This window comes from Jatropha curcas, chromosome 7, assembly GCF_041381405.1.
Source record: "Jatropha curcas cultivar XTBG-Jc1 chromosome 7, XTBG_Jcur_1.0, whole genome shotgun sequence".
Taxonomy (NCBI): domain Eukaryota; kingdom Viridiplantae; phylum Streptophyta; class Magnoliopsida; order Malpighiales; family Euphorbiaceae; genus Jatropha; species Jatropha curcas.
Genome location: NC_143157.1, coordinates 22,236,044 through 22,254,394, shown reverse-complemented (window position 1 = coordinate 22,254,394; position 18,351 = coordinate 22,236,044). Strand labels below are relative to the sequence as shown.

Sequence of the window (18,351 nt, the reverse complement as noted above, 5' to 3'; positions counted from 1 at the left end):
TTCAGGTTTCAAATTCAAGTTTTAAACCTCTACCAATGTAACAATGGCACCTCAAGACTTTGAATTACTGACCTTGTGGGTAAAGCTTACCAGAAAATACAATGTTACAAACAAAACTAAAGTTACAGTATCCTTTTTTTCTCATAATGCTTCATTAATTCTTAAGGTGATAATTTAATTGTAAACTCTAAATCATAAGAGGAAAATCACCCTCATTTTGTAACTCACCCTTTCTAGAAAATAATTAGGCATAAGTTGACGAATTCTAATCAACATGTGAAAATTGAAAAAAAAAAAGAAAAGTATTTGCTTGACCTTGAAGCGTTGATAGCCGGTGAACGTGCGGAGGATCTTCTTTCTCGGCGGCGAAAGCGTAGAAGCCACCAATGGATACACGCTTTTCAACACATGATCACAGCCAATGACAATGAAGTATTGGCTGTAGACGTGGCAAAATAGGATTCGTTGTTCTCATGTGTAAATTAAGAAATGAGAGCAAGGCACAGATCTTGATAATACATTTACAAGTTGACTCCAAAATCGCTCATCCGCCGACCGAGATTTTTTTGTTTTTTAAAGGATAAAAACCAATTGCAGTAACAAAATAACAACCAAATACAATCAGGAATAAAATTCCATTATTTGAGAATAGAATATCGGTAAAAAGCTCTTCCTAGAGTATGAGTTTGAACGTTAGCTTGTTTTCTTAGCCATTCAACGATAATGTCATTTTTATGATTAAAAATTTTCTTACAATCCTCTGCAACTAAACCAAACATAGCATTATTGATAAAGAGGAATGTAACTCATAGACTAAATGTTACAATCTGTGAATATAACCCAACCGAGATTAGACGCGTTAACTCAATCTCTTGTTAATGTTATTTTTAGGAATGCTAAATGATAAAAATTATATATATATATATTATGAGATATGATTTGATTGATTTTTTCAATTATGTAAGGAGTGAGAGATTATGAGTTTGAATTCTTTTATCACAAGAGTTTTCATAAATAAGCGAGAGTCTATTAGTGTCTTATTTTTTATTCTATCAATTTTGGTTCCTAATATTAATACTATCATCCAAATTTTTTAATACCTAAGGAAGCCTAATGGATCAAAAAAAATACCGCGGGCTATAGACTACACGATACGAATAGCCAGATAGGTCTCTCGTTGGCTTATTAAATTAATAAAATTTTTATAGTTAAAAAGATTGTAATTAAATACTGTCACCCTTCACAAAAATAAAAAAACTAACCAAATTTATACCGCGTAACAAATCACAGGATGATCGGAAAACACTAACAACTCAGTTAAAATACCTTACCTTCCTACTGGTTAGGGTGGCCATGCGGTGTTAAATTTTAAGATTTAGCTATAAAAAGAACACTGCGATTTTGAATTTTTACCAAGTTACTAGTAGATTTCCCACTAAGCATTGATGTATTATATGTGGATCCCAATGTCAATTTTAATGGTCATGTAAGCTGATTTTGGATAGCACACATACAGGGCCATGATTATTATAAAAAATAAAAAATAAATTATTATTTGATAAAATTAAAAAAATGACTATATTTATAAAAGAAAATATTAAAATTGAGAACATTTTTGTCACTTCCTTTTAATTAGGAAAAATAATTTGGTAAATATAATTAAAAAAAAATAGTTTGGACATGTTGTTTAATTGTTATATTGTTCTTATCGGATTAATCCTTCGTAATCTTATATTGGTTGTAAAAAGTGTTTATGTTATGTAGCTTACCTTATATGTTGTTGTTTCCTATATAATCAATAATAATAATAATAAATTCTAGTCATCAATAATTTCAACAAAATGTTTTTTTTTTTTTTTTTATCAGCAGTGTAAATAGCATTGTGGAACACGTCCTAAATACTTTTTTCTTGTTTTGTTGATTAAATTATTATTTGCCTCTAAAATTTAATCTAACACATTTATCAATCTCTATTATTTCAAAAATATAAATTATTTTGTTCCTAAAGTTTAAAAGGGGAATTATTTTATTCCTATAATTCTGGAGTCCGATGACATCTCCCTGGTTAATTCTCAAAACGTCCCAGATATTGAATATGAGACTAGATTGCTGTCTTTACAGGTTTTCATTTCTAGTTTCTCTTCTTTTCAATGTTCTCATGTTCGTAGGCTAGGCAATCAGATTGTCCATTAACTGTCTAAGCTTGCTAAGGTTTCTTTAGATTTATAATTACAAAATAATAATAATAATAAACTCCAAATCCTCTCAAATTTCATCCTTCCAAAATTAAAAAACATCTCTTAAAGAAAAAAGATCCAATAGATAATTATGATTAGATAAGAAAATTTGAGAAATTTAATTAAAGGCTTTTCATAGGGTAGAATTCAGAAAATTACGCAGTCTTGGTTTTTTTTTTTAATAAAAAAACGCAGTCTTGTTAATGTATGAATGTATTATTATTTCTCTCTTTTAATTACATTAATTCAAATAGAATAACTAAATAATTTAATTTTTAAAATTTTATAAACTAATTAAATAGTGTATTTTCTAAGATAAGAGGGATCAATTACTGTATTAAATCAAATAGTACAATTCTTTATTTATTTTCTTGTTTTTTTAATATTAATTTTTCAAAAAAAAAAAAAAGCAAATTATCAATTTGAATTATATATTATTAGATAATTAGTCTAATCACATTTTTCTCATAAACATACAATATGTTTGAGCTTCTTATATTTAAATTTTTTAATTTTTAAATCTTTTGGATTTCATTGAAGCAATTGAAAAAAAATGTTAATATTTATATTAAGAGGTATTAAATTAAGATCAAAATGATGACTGCTAACATATTCCAGGGGAAACATTTTTAATTTTAAGCTAAATGTATTTTATTTTATTTTATTTTTGAGGAGAAAGTTAATTTAATGCATCCATTTGCATTAAAACATGGTGCTAGTGAACACCATATTACTTACCTAAGTAAACATCTGTTTTGTCTGACTTGGCAATTATGTGTCATCTTCTTCACTAATTAAGGATGGTGTCTTTACTCTTTGGGCATTTTGTGTGAAAAAAATTGCAGTTTTGGATCTAATGATATTGTATTTCTCACACTACTATATTTATGTTTTCAATTTGATTAAAAATAAATTAATTTTCACATTAATAATGAATATCGCATTTGAATTATAAACAACTTAATTACAATAATAAGATAAAGATGAAACTGGAATTCGGTGATAGTCGACCATCGTACGCCAATTTATTAGTATTAAAATGTAAAATGTAAAATGTAAAATGTAAGAAGAAAGAAGTTTTTTAAGCCCCTTCTTCGAGGATGGAAGCATCGTTTGTTATTTCATGCTTGCAAGAACGTTTTTGTTCAGATTCTATGTAATGAGTGTTTTCTTATTACTGTAGATATTTGTAACTATCTTCAGCGGTTTATGAATACTTACGGTAGAGTAATGGGATAAGAAATTATTGAGGCATTAGGTAGAATAAATGACTTGTTTAGACTCGGTCTATAAATTCATATATGGACCAAATTAATCAAAAGTAATTTTTTTATCGAAACGAGGATTTTTTTTACTATTTACTGGAAAAAAGAAAGATAAATTGAAAACCATTTTTAAATATTCTTATTTTTATTAGATTAATTCATAGATGAGCTTATAGACTATATGTAAGCAAGTTTAATTCATAGATAACAAGTAAGGAAATATTAGATTTGTTTAACAATGTTAACTGTTAGTTATTAGCTTTTAAATGATAGCCGTTTTTAGAGCGGTTTAAATTAAAAGTGTTCAATAAAAATAGTTGTTTAACTTAAAATGACATTAGTTGTTTAATTAGTTGAATTCCGGAGAAAAAAAACAATGGGTATGATTGTATGTTAAAAGTTAAAGGGTTTCATGTTTTATAAAAAACTACTCAAACTCTAAAAGCTATTATAAAAGTTATGTTGCAGAACGGTACAATTAATTGAGATAGAGTTTTAATTTAGTCGAATGATATAAGTTAGCTCAAAGACTTTTGCCGAATAGGGAATTGTGTAAGAGGAAAGAGAAATCCACGTCAACACTAGATTGATTTGATAAAAAATTTCTATGATTCAAGAATTTAATTTAAAAAGTCTTTTGGTCAAGCGCTAAAATAAAAAATTTTGAAAAATTTACTCATCAAATTTGCAACTATAAATAAAAATCACGTGAATTTGACCTTTTATAACTATATCACCCTCAATTGCAATTAAGGATATAATTGCAAATAGAAAAATAATTTCCTTTTTTTTTTTTTAGTATGTTATCGTTAATAAACAAAAAAATTAATAATAAAACTATAATTTTAAACGTCGTTTGAATATTAAATTATATTCACATCTAGTTAGTAATACATTTATAGATTTAGAAATATGATATTTAAAACATGCAATTAAAATAATTAAAAAGTTATTTTTTTATTAAATGAAAAATAATGTGGCTATATTATCGATTTAAAAAAATTATAAGAATTAGGATTTTTTTATCATTACCATATAGATAATATGAAAACAAAACACGCAATTGAATAAAATAATATTTCATTAATCTAATTTTTATGCCATATTTTGAAAATAAAAATTTTTATTATTAAATTATTAATTATATATTTATTTTAAAAATTAAAAATTAAATTTGTGCAACATCACTTAGGTAAATTAGTGGAATTTTTTTTCAAATTTTTATTTTTTAAATTTTTATTATGGTCACATGATGATATAAAAATGGATGAATTTTTTTTATTTACAATTTCGTTCTTAATTACGATTGATTGAGGATGATATTGCTACAAATTATTGAAATTGGATAAAATTGAAGAAAAATTAAAATAGAACGAAATTGCAAATGTTTTTAATTCAAGGTATTTTAATATATTAGGCAAGCCAAAACTTTTTCTATTAGACGAAAATCACTTTCTTTTTAAAAGGAATATTTTTTCTTTTATTTTTCTTGGTCATTGGTAGGAATGATAATTTTATCCAAACCGGCGGGTACCCGATTAGATTTAATCCGATTTTGGCAGGTTCGGATAGTGAATATGATATGGGTTTAGATAATATTTTTACTACCTCTATCGGATTTTGTTAGGTTCGAATTTAAAGACCTTGGTATCCGCTACCCATTACCCGTTAAATTAATATTCTAAAAATATTTAAAACACTTATTTTTTTAAAGAAAATTATATATACACATTTTTAATTATAATTATAATTATAATTATAATTATAATTATATTATATTTTTTCTTACTTTTTATTTTTGAAAAATAAAAATAATATTTTGAATGTTAAACGGATTCGAGCATTTAAATGGATAATTACAATCGGATTTAGGACATGCTCGAATATTAAAGGGGTGCATTGAATTACTATTGTGTTAGATTTTAAAAGAATTATTGAGCTTGATAAAATTAAAGGATTTCCTAAGATTTTCACAGATTTTACTAAAATTCTATGTAGAGTTTTATGGAATTGGGTGAGACTTTTTTGTGTGATTTTGATGGAATTACAATGCTTTTTATAGATCCAATTAAAATTAAATTTAAGACCTAATTGAACAAATTTAAAAATTTTTACCCAATTGAAACATTGAAGAACAATGAGGACCAAAAAATAGTCATTTCTCCAAAATCGTTTTCTTCTTTGTTAACCTTATCGCTTGCTCCCCTGGAACAATCGTAATGTGGCCAGAAGATCATGAGCTTCTTGTCCCTTAACTAAATAGGGACGGTTAGGGGTGAGCAAAAGGTCGGTTTGATTTAAACTAAATCGAATCGAGATAAAAAAATACAAATAAAAAATTTTACCAATAGACCAAACCGAACCAAACTAAATTCACCTTTTGAAATAAATCAAACCAAACAAAACCAGTTAATTTGGTCAATTTTGATCGGTTTTTCCATGTTGATTCAGTTTTAAGTCCAACTGATAGATTTCTATGAAACCGACTCAAAACGATTAATAAATTCGGTTCAAACTGAATAAACTGACAATTGAACATTTCTTGATTTAACTAACCGAACCGAAAATAAGTCGGTTTGATTTTCAATTCCTCTCGGTTGGTAAGTTTGCACACCGTTAGCGACCGTCTCACTAAAAAATTACAGGTTTAAATATATATATATATTAAGTAAAATAAAAATTAAAAAAATATATCTAACGTTTTAAAATCCAACGAAATCAATAATTTTATAAAATCTTTTCAAATCAGTAATTTTTTGAATACCATTAGATTTATATATACTTTTAAAAAGTTATAATTAAATACTATTTAATTTTTATAGATCACGTAGCAGTCTGAATTAAATACCATAAGATTTTAATAAATCTAGAAAAATTTATAACAGGGCTAATGGTCTAATACACCCCCTTTAAATGTAAATTTTTAAATGGATTCAGACTCCGGTGGTGCATTTTAAGTGGTTAACCTACCGGTTGCCATCAGAAAGCTATTTCCACTTTTTAACACTACTTTCCTTCGCAAAGAAGGCGAAAATGAGAAGCGAGGGTTGAATCAGAGCTGACTTACTTGAATTAACCACGGAGAAGGAGAAGCAACTTACTTCTGCCTTATAATAAGTATGGATTTCTTTCTCTTGCTGATTTCTCGTATGCGAAATTTTGGATTTTTCTTTGAGGGTTGGCTTATATATATATCTACTACTTGTTGACAGTTATACATGTATGAAATAGATTACAGTTCTGCTGAATTAATAGCTTGTTTGACATGAAGTTTCATTTGCAAATTCATACATGTTATGTTTGATATGAATGATTATTTCATAAAGTTCCAAGGAATTTATCTTTGTTTCAGAATTTTGTAAAGATTACTTATGGTTGAATTTAAATCATCATGTGAATTCTGCATTTTGATTTCATTTCCTTTTTCTTGTGATTTCAGAGACAATCATTTTGAAATGATGGATATTGTTAGTTCAATTGTTGATCATGACATGATCAGTAACATCCCACAAAATGTCACCGAAAACATCCTTGCACGTTTGCCCCTGCAAGAGGCAGTAAGAACGAGTTTATTGTCAAAGAATTGGAGGCATAAGTGGAAAACTGTTCCACTTGTATTTGACAACACGTTCGAGAATCACTTCAAAGCACAACCTCCAGCAAAGAACGAGCTTCTATTGATTATATTTCAGGTTCTTCTACTTTGTCGATGCCCAGTAATTAAGTTCACTCTCTCCATTTCTGGAATGGAAAGCTGTCCTGAGATTGATCATATGTTAGATTTCCTGACAAGGAATGGCATCCAGGAACTGACCCTTTGCATTAAAAAGGGTAAACCTCATACAATTCCCCAATGTATTTTTTCATGTAAAACATTGCGGCATATGCATTTATCTTCTTGTTCATTCAAGCTTCCTGTTGCATTCGATGGACTTAACGAGCTCATCAGTGCTAGTTTCAACGATGTTTGCTTCAACACCAATGCTGCTGTTGAAAATTTATTATTGAAATGCCCATTATTGGAAAGATTAGAACTAACGAACTGCCAGAATGTGGATCACCTTGACATATCTGCTCCTAATCTAAAGTTCTTATCCATCAGTCTGCTATTCAAGTCTATCTGTTTCAAAGATACTCCACTTCTTACAAAAGCTGTAATTCGAGGGTGGAAAGGCATTTATCCAGAGGTCAAGGAAGCCAGCGGAATCGATATGGTTGAGGTTTTCAGTTGTCTGCCTAGTATAGAGCATCTCCAAATAAGTTTTTATTTTTTGATGGTAAGATAACTTCGTGGTGATTTAGTTTATTCGATAATGTTTATTTTAAGTACTATCGTAATGTTTTTCTTTCTGTTTCTTTGGATGTTTGCTTCAAGATTTTGGCTGCAAGGAATTTACCAGAGAGGCTTCCTGCACCTTTGAATAGCCTAAAAACTCTTGAAATTGTTTCATTGTGTTTTGGTGAGCTGAAGGAGGTTTCATGTACTCTCTGCTTGATTAGAAGTTCTCCTTTCCTGCAGAAACTTAAGATTTATGTAAGTTTTTCAGAACATTATGGTTCTGTATGTTCTAAATTTAAATGGATTTTGAAAGGCAGAGATGAACTAGGATATGGTTTGTTATTCTTTCAGGTTTTTAATGAGCAAAATGAAGACAGCATGGATGTTGTAGAACTTTTAGAAGTGCAAAAGCATTCAAATATTTTGCAGCATCAACTTCAGGAGGTGGAGATGAAAGCTTTTGTAGGAACAAAACCCCAGATGGAGTTTGTGAAGTTTCTGCTATCCAAATCACCCTTGTTACAGAGAATGCATATTCACCCTTGTAATACTATGAACATCGCTGAAGAAGTAAGGATTTTGAAAGAGATTACTCGATATCGAAGGGCATCAACAGAAGCTGAAATCATATTCTCTAACCAAAATCAGAAGAATGCTTAATCAGCATGTTTGCGAGTACCTCTAGGTAGAAGAAGATGATATTTAATGAACTTGATTAGAATTTTTCTATGAAGCAGATGGTACAAGGCACTTTCGAATGTGAATTAAGTTTGTGTTATTACTTTAATTACCTTTCTGAATATCAAAAAGTAATTTTATTTTAAATATTTTTAAAAAAATTTTTTAAACCTGAGACCTGTATGTTAAAAGAATGTGTTACGCCTGAAAACAAGCTTAGATAAAATATTCAACAATAAGTTATACATTCCATGGCGAGCAGTCTTTGACTATTTCTACAGACAAATTGGGTAATAATAGATTTTCCTCCAGACTGAAAATAATATTAATATTAAAATATATTCCAACCTGTGCTATATAATTTGCGGTTCAAATACTAATGGAAATAACAAGACGAAGTATCTCAAGCAACAACAGCAAAATGTATGCAAACATGCACACACAGGTCTAACTGAAAACTGCCAATTCAATCATCTGTAAAGGACTTCCAAGCTAAGCTAAATTTTGCCTTGTTGTGATCGCTAATGCAACCTGCACTCAAAAAAATAGAAATTGTTAGCAACACTTAATTGTTGATAACTTGACAATGCTAGGTTAAAATTATGAGATTTTGAATTATTCACCTAATTATTAATAATAAACTATAAGCTTCTTCGGTATTCTAGTTGCTTGGTATTCTCCAATAACACCTGCCACGAAGCCAAAATAAGTATTTCGGATAAAATCATCATTTACAATCCAATCTTGAACTGAAAAAAAGATAATATAACTTGTGCCAATATATATAGATTTCTTTAGACTGGCAGCAAAAACAATTTCCTTACTTCTCCAATGTACTTCGCGATTGCCTTGCAGCCTTCAATAGCAAGTTGCATAACATTTTCAAAGATTTCTACTGGCAACTTAGCATCCATCTATATTAGAAAAGCATTGTGATTATTAGTCTACAAGTAAAAATCTGATCTGGGGAAAAATGCTAAATCAGGCAAGGAAACTTTACTAATCCCGACTCCCCAATCAGACGCCTTAAAAACAATAGATGTTGGAAATTAAGGACAAACTTTGTTGCTCCCAAACAAACAATCAACACGTATTTTAAACAAGCTGAGTCTATCAACCCTTATCCAGCAAAGCAAGATGGATCACATAAAGGCAACTAGAATTTTTTCTCTCTCTCTCTCTCTTGTAATTAATATTTTACCTGAAGAAGCAGTCAGGATGGAGCATGACAGTTAATATCTAGAAGAAAATACACCAGAAATAACGACTTTCAAAACGTATGTTGCACCATGATTAAATTTCCACCCATGTAATGAGATTAAAATTCGTGACAGCTAAGCAAAAGAACACAAGTTATTAGAATTTGCGATCATTATTAAGCAGTTCATATCTTGGACGATAAAAACCTGAAGGAGAGTAACTTTATCCAACTTAGGTAAAATTCCAACTGTAACATCTGGACCTCCTGCACTGTCTTCTACATAATTCAAATCTGCATTCATTTATTAATGCCGACTTTAATTTTGCAATTTAAAATTAATATTGAAAACAAAACTGCATTAGCCCAAATGATATAGAAGGATAAGTTACCAAGCAAAGGAGTGTTATTGAGGTATCCAGAACTACAAGAAGTGACAAGATCGCGCATGGGGATTCCAGCATCAGCCAGGGCCAAAGTTGCAGCATTGATACATGCAGATCTAGTTCCTGCAGGCCACAAATGGCCAGCAAGATTAGGGACAAAACCTTTTCATTATTGAGAAGTAATCTTTTAGGGAAATATAATGAATCATCTTAATAACTTCCGTTACCACTTTGGGAACTATAATAATCTCTCAGAGATATAGGCTGGCTCAGCCTATTTGCTTATGCTACAGAAACATTGGGTGTTCCCAAATTCTACGCTTCCATATAACACCACAAGATCAGTTTGATTTACTAGTATAATTTCTGTTTAAGTCATTTTTCCAGCAATTAGTAATTATCATCTAGGAATCAGCAGAAGGATTCATAAATGACTTGGATATTACCTCCATCAGCTTGAAGAACTTGCACATAAATATCTATCTGCAAAAATAGAGGCAATGCTTTAGAGCAAGAAATGAGCATTGAGGAGAGCAATATCCAGGTATATGAAAACAGTTCCAAAAAATTGCAATATAACCTGAGAACGAGGCATCAAGTGTGTCAATATGCATGCCTCCATTGTCTGACGAATAACTAGAGATATTTCTGTTGATCGCCTGTGTACAAAAAGAAATTGTAATATATGTAAAAGAAAACAAAAAAAACCTTTTGAACAACTATTTGGAAAGTGTAAACAACCTTTTTATTGACAATCTTTATATTGGTACATTTTGAGACAGCAATGGAAACTAAAAATGTCCCAAGGGCAGAATGGATGCCTGCTTAATGTTCTAAATTAAACTCCCAAAAATCAGTATAATATTAAGCTTCATAATTTTATTAGACTATGCTCCCAAACAATATTCCCTCCATTTCCATCCAATAGCATTATGGATGGCGTAGTAAGGTTTTAGCCTAACAATCCTAGCACAAAATCTTCAAAATATTTGGAGCTTTTTTCTATGTTAAAAAGTCACTAAGAATTCAATCCTAGAATGTTACGAATCATTTTATAAGCATGTATTAACCAAATCACATTAAGTGCTTAGGCAGATTTTTGCATTGACTAGCACTTTACAGTTATTTCAACCATCCCAATTTTAAAATACACCAAAGGCAGGTTACCTGTCACCCTTCGGTTTTCTCATGCGATCTCCAGTACTAAAATTAGCCATGCTGTACTCACATCGTACCTGAGATGAACATAAATACACACAGTTTTTGATGAGAGAGTTACCACTGCAGTTAAAAGAGCAGGAAGACTAATATATGATTGAATATATTGAAGAAGTGCTACCAATGCCTGGTCACTGAGCTGTTGGCTCCTATTTTGAACCTGGACAAGGAGGTGAATGAAAGCCAACTTAAAAACTAACTCAAAGATGTCCTCACTAATCACTATCAATGGGATAAGATGAAGAAAGAAAATAAAGAATACCTCTCTTGGCCCATACACTGCAGCAATTACTTTAGTATTACCCATCTCAAAAACAGCAGAACTGCAAACCAATATTACTTAAAATGCTTTAAATCAAAGCCAATAGAAGTTGAACTATAAGTAGCTAACATACCCATCTGCCTTGGCGACGGCACCAATCTGCGCTCGAAGTTGCCTCATCTGAAATTAGTAAAACAAATTAGCTTGTCTAAAAAGCAACCAACGAAATATAGCGGTTAATGTAAATAAGCCGGTAAACAAACAAAAGAAGAAGAAGAAAAAAAAAAAAAAAAGAATAGCAAACGAGAAGCAAAGAGATGCATACTTCCATGGGGCGTCGACCATCTAGACGGAGTCCTTCAGGGCTTACAAATTCCATGTCTGCCAATATTTAAGCAAGCAATAAAAAGAAGAAATCAGAGAAGCAAAAAGGAACGCATTGGTAATGCTATTTGCTTTTTGCGTAAGTACTGCTTGGCAGAAACCAATTGCTTCTTACCTTAAACCCTAATTATAAAATTATGTCGATAATGGTCAATTCAGGTTGGGGTTTGATCGGAGAGGAACAGAAGAGGATGGCGGTAGTGATCGCGGTGGCTGGGACGAAGCTGGTTCAAAAGGTCACTGCTTAAGACACTTTTGATTTTGAATGTGAATTATGTTTGTGTTGTTACTCTAATTACCTTTTTGAATATCAATTAGTAATTTGATTTTAAATATTTTTATTTTTTTAATTATTACTTTTCCTTTTCCTGAGTAAAGAAACATTTCCACCCTAGCATAAATGAGTTGATGAAGGAATGAAGTATCATCAAAACTGAACATTTTAAAAATCATTAATCTTCATTTTTATACTACTTTTTGAAATACTTTACATTTTTTATTTTTATTATTTTCACAAATGATCTATAATGATAGTGATTAATTTAAATATATTTAACAATCTTCAAAATATATAAGTCCTTTAATTATTATATGTTAAAGAATAAATTATATTCATGAATTAAGTTAAATTGAAGTACAATAACCAAATATCCACAATTTGTGTTCATTTGGTATATTTTGAATTAATATTTAGTACTATCATCAAACATAAATATAATTATGACAACTAATATTGTAACTTTAATTAGTATTATAATACAATTATTTTAATCATTATTAATATTTTAATAATACAATTAATTGTACCTTAAAAAAATACAATCAAGTGTAATTTATTATAATCATAGCTTCTTATAATATTATAATTATATTTAGTATTTTATCTAATAGTATTATAAAAATAGCTTTTTTAAAGATAATATAATTATAGCAATTTCAATTATTATTTGAAACAACCCGGAATTTTATTTTCAAAAAATTTTTCATTTAAAATTTTAACTAGTAATTCTAAACCAATGACATTTTAGGATACTATATTATTTAAACTTAAATAAATTTAATATCCTATGAATTTATTTAGCAAAATTAAATGCAAATATATTTTTATAGTTGACCAAACCTGCAACTAAATGAAAACCAGGAGAGAACCAATGGATATTCGATGTGTATACATATATATATATATATGTGTGTGTGCGCGCGCGCGCGCGAGAGAGCTAATTATATTGAGGTGAAGTGAGAATGTCTAATAATGCGCTTGGATCAATGAAGATTATTTCAATTTATATGTTGAGAGTTGAATGTAATATTGATATTGTTATTTTGAAACGGAGGAAGGGAAAAATTAAATTACTTGATTGCCCGATGGATGAGCTGTGTGTAATGATTGATATCTATATATATTAAGCTGTGTTTCTTTAAACAGATGGATAGTCCTATTTTTAGGGGAGATTCTGCTGAAATTTCGGTAGAATCTAGACTACACATAATTAATAAGTTTATTTAGATTAATTCTTTAACTTAATACATAATAGATAAAGTTTTCTAATTATTTTATTATTATTATTGTTATTATTGTTATTAGTATTATTATTATTTATTTAGTTATTTAATTATTTATTTATTTTCGATGGATCAATTATTATCATATGTTGTTGATTTCTATTTCCCTGTTTAATTATAATTAACTATGAATGTCTACTTGTGTATTTGCATCATGTTAATTAATTGTTTGCTATGCTTGCATTTAATTGCAATACTTGATTAATTGTGTTGTGATAATGCTATGCTTTGTTTGTGTGGAATTGGGATGAAGTGAGTCACCATGAGTTTGTGAGGACGGTCCATAAAGCATGGATCCTGATTATGATGAAATTATGAAATTGGACCGTCGGCCGAAAAATTGGGAGATCGGCGACCCCGTGTGCACTTGATACCATGGATTATGTAGAAACCACATGGTAGCTTCTTATTGGGCGCACTTGATAATCTAGATTTGATGATAGCCCGTAGGGTGGCCTCCTGTTGTGTGCGCCTAATGATCTAGATTTGACGGAGACGATTGGGTTGCCTCCTGTTAGTATGGAAAAGAAAAGAGAAAATGTAAAAACAATGAGAGGACTGGTCATGTGAGGATTGGTCGTGTGAGGATTAGACCGGTCGGCCATGTATGGGAGATTGGCTCCTCGAGTGCACACGTTTGAGAGGATGGGCCAGGTGAGAGTACGGCTCATCGGGGGTTTCGGTGACGCTACTGACTATTTTCCACGTGATGTGATTATGTGAAGATGTTAATAATTGTGAGTGCTGGTGATATGCCATTTGTGTGACTGGTTGTGTGAGCATATAACTAGTCGGATGACTAAATTGATATGTTTATACATTTGTGTGAATGCGTGTGTTATACAATAATTATTACCCCCTAGAAGACTCATATGTCTTGTTTAACTTTTCAAGAAGTAAGTTTCTCTTTAATTCGGTAAAGCTATGTTTCTTCGCTGCAGGGCTAGAAAGAAATTTCCCTAGTTCAATAACCATTTTGCTATGTAACTATATGTATAAAAGCTATGTATACCAAACAGTTAGTGACTCCGCAGTTGTAGAATTTACATACATTTAGTCGTGTATTAATATAAATGAAATAATTCTGTGAACTCATATTATAAAAGAGATGTATTGTAAATTGAGCTCGATCTGTGAAATGTTTAAGATGTTAAATTTAGGTTGAATGTTTGAAATTTATATTGAGAAAGTGAAATTTTTAGCGTTACACGCTTACTACGGGTGTCGGGGGCCTTAAACTTACCTAGCCCTAGTGCTGATCCGACCCACGGAAACGGGTCGTGACATTATTATTATTATTATTATTATTATTATTATAAGCATAATTATAAAAAATAATGAAAAGAAAAACACCAAGTGCAAATTAACTGACATCAAAACTACATCGTTTTAATTTAGGGTTTCGAAACAAAGCAAAGGCTGCAAGCTCATTTTTCCTTAATCATTCATCGCCGCTTTCTTCTGGCATTTGAAAGATTGAATCCGAGCGGCCATCTCCGCTCCGTCAAGTAGTAGTCGCAATCGCAAGGTATTGTTCCTACTGTTAAAGCTCTGTGGATAATTTTGTCTTTTGCTTTTTCTTTTGATTGTAAATGTGTGGTTTGATTTTGTGGATATATACTAATTTATATAAACATAAGATTTGACTTTGCTGGTTTATCAAAATATTTATGCAGAATTTTATGAATTTCTTCTTTTTGTTCTCATTGTTCTTGCCCTTTTCTCATTAATTAATTTGCTTCTTTTCCAACTTAATTTGCTAAATTAATAAAACTATGCCTAGAGCTTAATTAATGTACACAAGTTTTACTGCCAAATCAAGCAATAGTATAATATATATTAGACTTGAATTATGAAAATTTTCAATTTTCTGATCCAATTAACAGTTAAATCCATAAAATACTGTTAAAAATTTTGATTAAAGATAGTTACTATAATTTTATTAAGACCAAATTTAAAATGTTATGACAATAAAAGTTTCAAATTGCAAAATAATATTTAAAATAATAATTTCAAGAAAAGTCAGTTGAATAATACTGAATCCAATGCGTGATATAATGTGCTTCATTGATGTTAAAAGATTTCATGATTGTTGTAATTAGCCCTTGTTTGTGTGATTTAGATCTTGTGGATGCTGAATAGGAAATCAAAAGTTTCATTACTACAATTGATTGAAGTGGAAATCTTTTTCTTTGCAACATTAAATGTATTTGTATATATCTTCTCTTTTCTGCTGTATGCTTGAATGCAAAGTCAAGAGCAGATCAACTTTGAATGAACCTTTCACACAAAATCGTATTTGGAAATGTGAAAAATTAACTATGGCCCATCATTGCAGACCCAGATGGGCAAACGACTTGTAGTTTAACTTCCAGAAAAGAAGTAGGTTGCCATTCCACTCCTTGCTCAAGTAACAATACATAAGGAGCGTCCTCCTACTGGCTCTCCCTGCTGTTTGCTCCAACAAATTATTCTCTTTTTGAGATTCAAGTCCGACAATTGAGCTGTGTGTATGCTAGCATGATTAATGATGAGCAGGGAAAGTTCTGAATTTGATGTGTTAAATGGGTCTTTGGGAAATCTCAGAGTAGAAGAGTCATCCTCATCTTCCGCTCAAAATGATGGTAATGCCAGTGGTAATGGCGGAGGATTGCAGGTCACAAATTTCACTGAAATCGTTGATGATGTTACCCTTCATTTCCAGATCATTTGCCTTTCCAAACAGGTATTCTTCTTAACTTAACTTTTTTTTGCAGTCTACTTAAGATTTTTCTTTAAAATAAAAATTAATACTGACTGATTGTGGGTGTAGATATACGCTTGGATTGGCTGCAATTCTGCTAAATTTGGGCACTTGTATGCGGCTGCACCCACGCGCCCTGTAAGTTACATATAAATTTGTTTTCTTTGATGTTAATCTAGTAGTTACTGTTTCTTCTTTTCATTATTGTTATCTCTGAATTTGATAATTTGTCACAGACTAATACGGCTAGTGTTACTTGTTTGCTTGGAGGAGCTTCTGATAATACGGGATCTGGCATTGCTCGGCGACTAGGTAAGACTCTGAGTTTGATGATTATGGGATTTTTTCTGCTTCATGTGCTAAAGATAATTTCATGTTTCTTTACAGTGTTAAAGACTGGCCTCAATATAATTCTGGCTTGTAATATTCCCAAGAACAGTCCCATGCTTGAGGTTCTCTCTCTCTCTCTCTCTCACTAACACACATATGGCATGTATATTTGCTTGTCACTTTTGTTGCAGGTTCCATTAACAAACTTAATCTAGCTTACAGTGAATAATTTGGGCAAAATTATGGAATTTTAGTGTGGTTTATTTGGAGGAGCATTTTTGTAACTTAATTTGCCAACTTTTAGGCAATAATATTTCAAAAGCGTCTAAATAAGATTGTCCATTGTTCTTGGGCTTTCATTTTCATTAGATTTATGTTATCTATAATTCTGCGTGTTATCACTTGATGGATGAATCTTTTGCTTTGCTAATTGGCATAGTTGAAAAATCTCATAATCAATTACCATGTATTTATTTGTTATCACATCAGAAACACTAGTCATTTATTTTATTTCTCCCCTTTCTTTGTCTTGCTAGGTAAATGCTGAGAGAAAATTGGTGGAGAAGCTAACCTATTTGGGTTATGCAAAGCCAAAATCCAACGGATTGTCTTTGTAGCAGAAAGCTGAAAGATCCTGCTATGTGAGGTCATATATATCCCAGCTTAGTATTATAGTAATTCACCTTGCACAATATGACAGCATAATCAAAGATATAGATCTTTCAGGAAGCTCTGATGGATGAAGATTGTTAGTGCTTCACAGTTTCTGTTATTGATTTGAATAGCTCATTAGTAGATCATGGGACACAGCATGTAACTCTTCTAGGGTTGTGACTGTGAACGCAGTTAGGTGATGCCTGTGTTCAATTCTACTGTAGGATTTTCGCCCTCGGCTTTCATTGTCAGCATTGTTGGTACAAACTGTCTGCTTGGTTTCCAGCTGCAATATAAACGCTATTGATTTGGGAAATGAAAAGTGAAAGTTTTGAATTTTAAATGGTTTCAGCTTTTGGCTTTTATGGCTGCTAAACGTGATTGTCTTGAAAAACTTTTTCCATCTATAGCTTACAATTGGAAACAGTATTTTGGACCTAAGTTTATGATCTGAAGCTATTTTCTTCATTAGGTTTTTGCTATTTTGAACTGTTGCAATTAATGATTTTAGATCGGACGCTTCCCTAGCATGAACCATGGGGCTTGCAGCCTTTTTGTTAAAACATACGAGAATGAATGCGGTTCTGCCTGTTTAAATGACAGATACTGTTCACCAATTGATTTAAATATTTACTGAATCGAAAATTTATTCACGAACTTACCAAATTTGCCACATGGATCGATTTTTGGTGCTAAAGTTGGCTTTTCATTTTTTCTTTTTGAACTTAAAATGCTACTGTTTTCAATAGATGAAAACCATTTGCCCTTTACTGTATTTTGTCGTGTCATTTACTGTTTTGTTTTTCTGCCGAACCTTTTTAACCGAGTAGCCTCAATTCGGTTTGATTAATAGATTTTGACCGTATTTTGTCCATTGGTACATTTCAATATACTTAGGTGCCTTATGGTGCATAAAACATCACGCGGGGAAGTAGGGTTATGATGGAAATACTACTGCTTTGAAAACTATTTATCAAAATAATGCTCTTCTAAAACTGATTTCAAAAATAATATCAATTTTGATGGAACATTTTAATTCAAATGTATCAATCAAAAAGACAGATTTAGGGAAAAAAACTAAAAACCAATTTCGAGAAACAAATTCAGTGCTTTCCAATTAAAAAGTCATATTTATTATTTAATTTTTAAAACAA

General features: G+C 30.7%; 3 protein-coding genes across 3 annotated transcripts; 2 read left to right on the top strand and 1 right to left on the bottom strand.

Annotated features, from left to right (window-relative positions):
* Nucleotides 1–6,434: 6,434 nt before the first annotated feature.
* Nucleotides 6,435–8,606, top strand: LOC105650444 (F-box/FBD/LRR-repeat protein At1g13570). Its single transcript, XM_012237343.4, has 4 exons — nucleotides 6,435–6,619; nucleotides 6,942–7,779; nucleotides 7,878–8,036; nucleotides 8,133–8,606. Exons 2-4 carry the CDS (start codon nucleotides 6,958–6,960, stop codon nucleotides 8,439–8,441), a joined length of 1,290 nt encoding a protein of 429 aa, XP_012092733.1. The 5' UTR covers nucleotides 6,435–6,619; nucleotides 6,942–6,957; the 3' UTR covers nucleotides 8,442–8,606.
* Nucleotides 8,607–8,745: 139 nt separating this feature from the next.
* On the bottom strand, nucleotides 8,746–12,199 carry LOC105650443 (exosome complex component RRP41 homolog). The gene is made up of 13 exons (XM_089724098.1): nucleotides 12,023–12,199; nucleotides 11,849–11,904; nucleotides 11,657–11,703; nucleotides 11,524–11,584; nucleotides 11,383–11,421; nucleotides 11,211–11,278; nucleotides 10,624–10,702; nucleotides 10,490–10,526; nucleotides 10,050–10,166; nucleotides 9,866–9,951; nucleotides 9,284–9,373; nucleotides 9,083–9,148; nucleotides 8,746–8,990 (listed from the first exon to the last, which is right to left on the bottom strand). Exons 2-12 carry the CDS (start codon nucleotides 11,900–11,902, stop codon nucleotides 9,101–9,103), a joined length of 726 nt encoding a protein of 241 aa, XP_089580224.1. The 5' UTR covers nucleotides 11,903–11,904; nucleotides 12,023–12,199; the 3' UTR covers nucleotides 8,746–8,990; nucleotides 9,083–9,100.
* Nucleotides 12,200–15,865: 3,666 nt separating this feature from the next.
* On the top strand, nucleotides 15,866–17,464 carry LOC105650441 (proteasome assembly chaperone). The gene is made up of 5 exons (XM_012237340.4): nucleotides 15,866–16,195; nucleotides 16,283–16,351; nucleotides 16,450–16,525; nucleotides 16,601–16,665; nucleotides 17,080–17,464. Exons 1-5 carry the CDS (start codon nucleotides 15,998–16,000, stop codon nucleotides 17,158–17,160), a joined length of 489 nt encoding a protein of 162 aa, XP_012092730.1. The 5' UTR covers nucleotides 15,866–15,997; the 3' UTR covers nucleotides 17,161–17,464.
* The last annotated feature ends 887 nt before the right edge of the window (nucleotides 17,465–18,351 follow it).